Raw genomic sequence first — 3,633 nt, forward strand, 5'->3', positions numbered from 1 at the left:
TACAGAAAATGCCTCTTGAACTCTGCGAAGCAGATAATTACCCTCAACGACAATCCGTCGAACCATTTAAGATCAGACGATCTCAACGTCATAAAAAATAATTTGCACTTAAAGGCTTCTGAGATCTTCAGCAGAAACATATAAGATTCAAAAGATGTGAGGTGGTAGTTGGGGTCTGATCATCCCTTGTACAACTCCAAAGCAGGCAGTTTAAATTTCTCCTATGGTTCAACTCACGAGACTTACAGGGAGAAAGCGTTCTTCGGTCATCACAATACTTTGGTTCTCCCAAGTCGATGCTTTTCCTATATGAGGTGGGTTGTGTGTCTGATACGGTGTATCTCCAACCCTCTCCTATAGATGATTTGTCCCTCTTTCATTATTCGCTGGCAGATCCCTTTGAGGTGGGTTGTGTGCCTCATATTAAGCCCGCACTCCTCCCAAGACTGTGGCTACTCCCAACGCTGCAACTGCCCTGAGAACTTCCGCGAACTGTCCTGATATCTGATTGGTGATCTGAGTTCTCAGGTCTTGTAGACCTTGTTGAACTAATTCCTCCACAAACTATCTAGTACAATCTGCTTCCGTTATGTTCCTTTGAATGTTTCTCCTTGTTGTTGTTGTTGTGCTCTTCTTGTTGTCGACAAAGCTCCACGCTTATTGTATTTTAAAGATGTTGAATCCAAAAGTGTCAAAGAGACAACCAATGAAAGGAACATAACACCAGAGGAAGAAGAGAACAATAGAGAACAGGAAATGTGTGTCATCTGTTTATTATAAGAATTCCCTATTTATAGATACAGGGCCATAGTCTGATGAAATTACAGGTCTACCACTTCATCATTAACTTTTGAGTGGTTCTTTCATTAAATTGCAGGAGATTGAATGTAACAAGACTAGTTGTCTCCTGATGAGATGTCTATCAATTGTTTGTCCCAAAATCCCTCGTTGGTATTTGATCAGGACTACTGTTCATCTGATTCGGTCGATCGTCATATGCTGAGACACCCAAATTTTTTGGGGGATGCTGTAAACGAACATCCGATCTTTGGCGGTCGATCAGTGGACCAGGATTTGATAGACGGTCGCTTGAATCCTCCAATTGTGGTATGATTTTCAACCTTTTTTTATGAACTTCTGTCAATCGGTTGTTCTCTCCATCGGCCGCTCACATTTCACCAGCAATATTTTTTTCTTTTGGCCGTCTGATTGCATTGAGATTCGTGATAAAACTACCATATCAAATGAAATTTAAATTTATGCATTGCCGTTTATACAACGGAATCTGACTGTGTTCTCAAATAAAACTTAAACCTTCCCTTAATAAAAACTAATATCAGAGAATAAAATAATTATTGATTTGATAAAAATAAAATAAAACCCGAATATCCAAACTCGGAAACTTAACAACTCAACCGCCAAATGGCGCCCTCCCTCTTCCTCCCCAAACACAACGGTCAAAAACAGGCATTTTCTTAATTCCTTCACAGTACCACGAACACTCTCACAACAACCATGGACCAACCCACCCCTCCCCCGAAGAGTCCCACACCGCCGCAGCCGCCGCCGCCGTCGCGCTCGTCCACCGGCGCCGTTACTCTTTCCGGTCTCCTCCCCCCCGCCTCCCTCATCGACTCCCTCTTCCTCACCTGCTCCGACCTCTCTTCCCTTTCTTCCCCCTCTCCCGTCCACTCCCTCCACACCCGCAACACTGCCGCCGCCATCCACCGCTCCCGCCTCCTATCCTCCCTCTTTGAAGACCTCAGCGACTCCACCTCCTCCTCCGTTTCTCTCACTCCTTCATCCATCCTCTGTCTCACCGAACTCCATTCCATCCTATGCCGCACAAAATCCCTCCTGAACGACCTCGCCGCCACCAGCGCTCTCTGGTCCCTTCTTCAACTTCAGTCCACCGCAAAGCGCTTTCACTCCTGTGCTCGAGATCTAGCCTCTGCACTCGACATCCTCCCCCTCACCCTCCTCTCCATCTCCCCTGATGTTCACGAGCAGGTCGCCCTCCTCCATCGCCAAGCCAAGCGCGCTGCCCTCTTCATCGATCCCCGCGAACTCCGCCTCCGCGATGATCTGGTCGCCATCATGGCTCAGAAGCGCAACGAAAGGGCATTCATTGATTTTAAGAAATTGGATCACATCATGCGCGTGCTTGGGTTGAAATCCACCACTGCTTACAAGGAAGAAATCGATCGGCTCGAATTTGAGATCATTAAGCAGGCCGGCACCGGTGGTTTCGTCGCTGTTTCCCACATTGCGAACCTAATTTCCCTCATTTCTTGCTCAAAGCCTATCATTTTCCAATCTAGCAAATCCGACCAGACGCCCCTGCAGCCATTGCCATCGCGAGATCTTAGTCGATCGGTATCTTGTCCTGTATCGTCGACAACACTCTCAAGCTCGACATCTTTCATCATCCCTGACGAATTTCGATGCCCGATCACGCTTGATTTAATGAGGGATCCTGTAATCGTGGCATCCGGGCACAGCTATGATCGGATCGCTATTTCAAGGTGGATCAACTCCGGCCATCACACTTGCCCTAAGAGTGGGAATAAGCTAATCCATATGGCTCTCATCCCCAATTACGCGCTAAAAAGCCTAATCGAACAGTGGTGCAAAGAGCATAACTTTTTAACCCCATCACTCTTGCAGCGGAGCACCTCTGAAGCTGCGGATTCCGTCTCCACCGTCGCGAAGGACCACATCTCCGAGCTGAGAGCAGCAATGGAAGCCGTCAGGATGACTGCCGAGTTCCTTGTAGGAAAGATTGCCACTGGTTCCTCAGCCGCGCAACGCCAAGCAGCCTACGAGCTCCGTCTCCTTGCAAAAACTGGAATGGACAACTGTCGCATCATCGTGGAGGCTGGGGCCATCCCTTTCCTCATCACTCTACTTGTCTCCACGGATGCCCAGACACAGGAGAACGCGGTGACCGTGCTGCTCAACCTCTCCATTTTTGATAAAAACAAAATCCTGATTATGTCATCGGGAGCGATTGACGCCATTATCAGAGTACTAATTGGAGGGAAGGCGATGGAGGCGCGGGAGAATGCTGCTGCTACACTATTTAGTCTGTCAATACTGGATGAATGCAAGTTGGCGATAGGTGGGCGGGAAGATGCGGTGGCGGGGCTAGTGGGGCTACTGAGGGAGGGGACGACAACGGGGAAGAGAGATGCGGCAATGGCGCTGTTCAATTTGGCAGTTTACGGGCCGAATAAGGTAAGGGTGGTGAAAGCAGGGGTGGTGAAGGTGTTGGTGGATCTTCTAATGGACGATGAGGCGGGTGTCACCGACGATGTGCTGGCTGTGCTGGCTCTGCTAATTGGGTGTGAGGAGGGGATAAGGGAGATAAGGGAGAACATGGTGGTGGAGGGGGTGTTGGTGGAATTGTTGAGATTTGGATCGGAGAAGGGGAAGGAGAATTCAATTGTTGTGTTGTTGGGTTTGTTTAAAGATGGAGGGGAGGAGATGGGAAGGAGGTTGTTGATGAATCCAAGGAGTGTATCTTCACTTCAGGGTTTGGTGGCTACTGGTTCTCCAAGGGCAAAGAGGAAGGCTGATGCTCTACTTAGATTGCTTAATAGATGTTTACAGTCTAATTTTGCATGTGTTTGA

General features: G+C 48.2%; 1 protein-coding gene across 1 annotated transcript; it reads left to right on the plus strand.

The window, feature by feature from the left end:
- Window positions 1–1,515: 1,515 nt before the first annotated feature.
- On the plus strand, window positions 1,516–3,633 carry LOC110026559 (U-box domain-containing protein 1-like). The gene has a single exon (XM_020727538.1). The coding sequence runs from the start codon at window positions 1,516–1,518 to the stop codon at window positions 3,631–3,633; it is 2,118 nt and encodes a 705-aa protein (XP_020583197.1).

This window comes from Phalaenopsis equestris, unplaced genomic scaffold (genome assembly GCF_001263595.1).
Source record: "Phalaenopsis equestris unplaced genomic scaffold, ASM126359v1 Scaffold000378, whole genome shotgun sequence".
In the NCBI taxonomy this organism is placed as follows: Eukaryota; Viridiplantae; Streptophyta; class Magnoliopsida; order Asparagales; family Orchidaceae; genus Phalaenopsis; species Phalaenopsis equestris.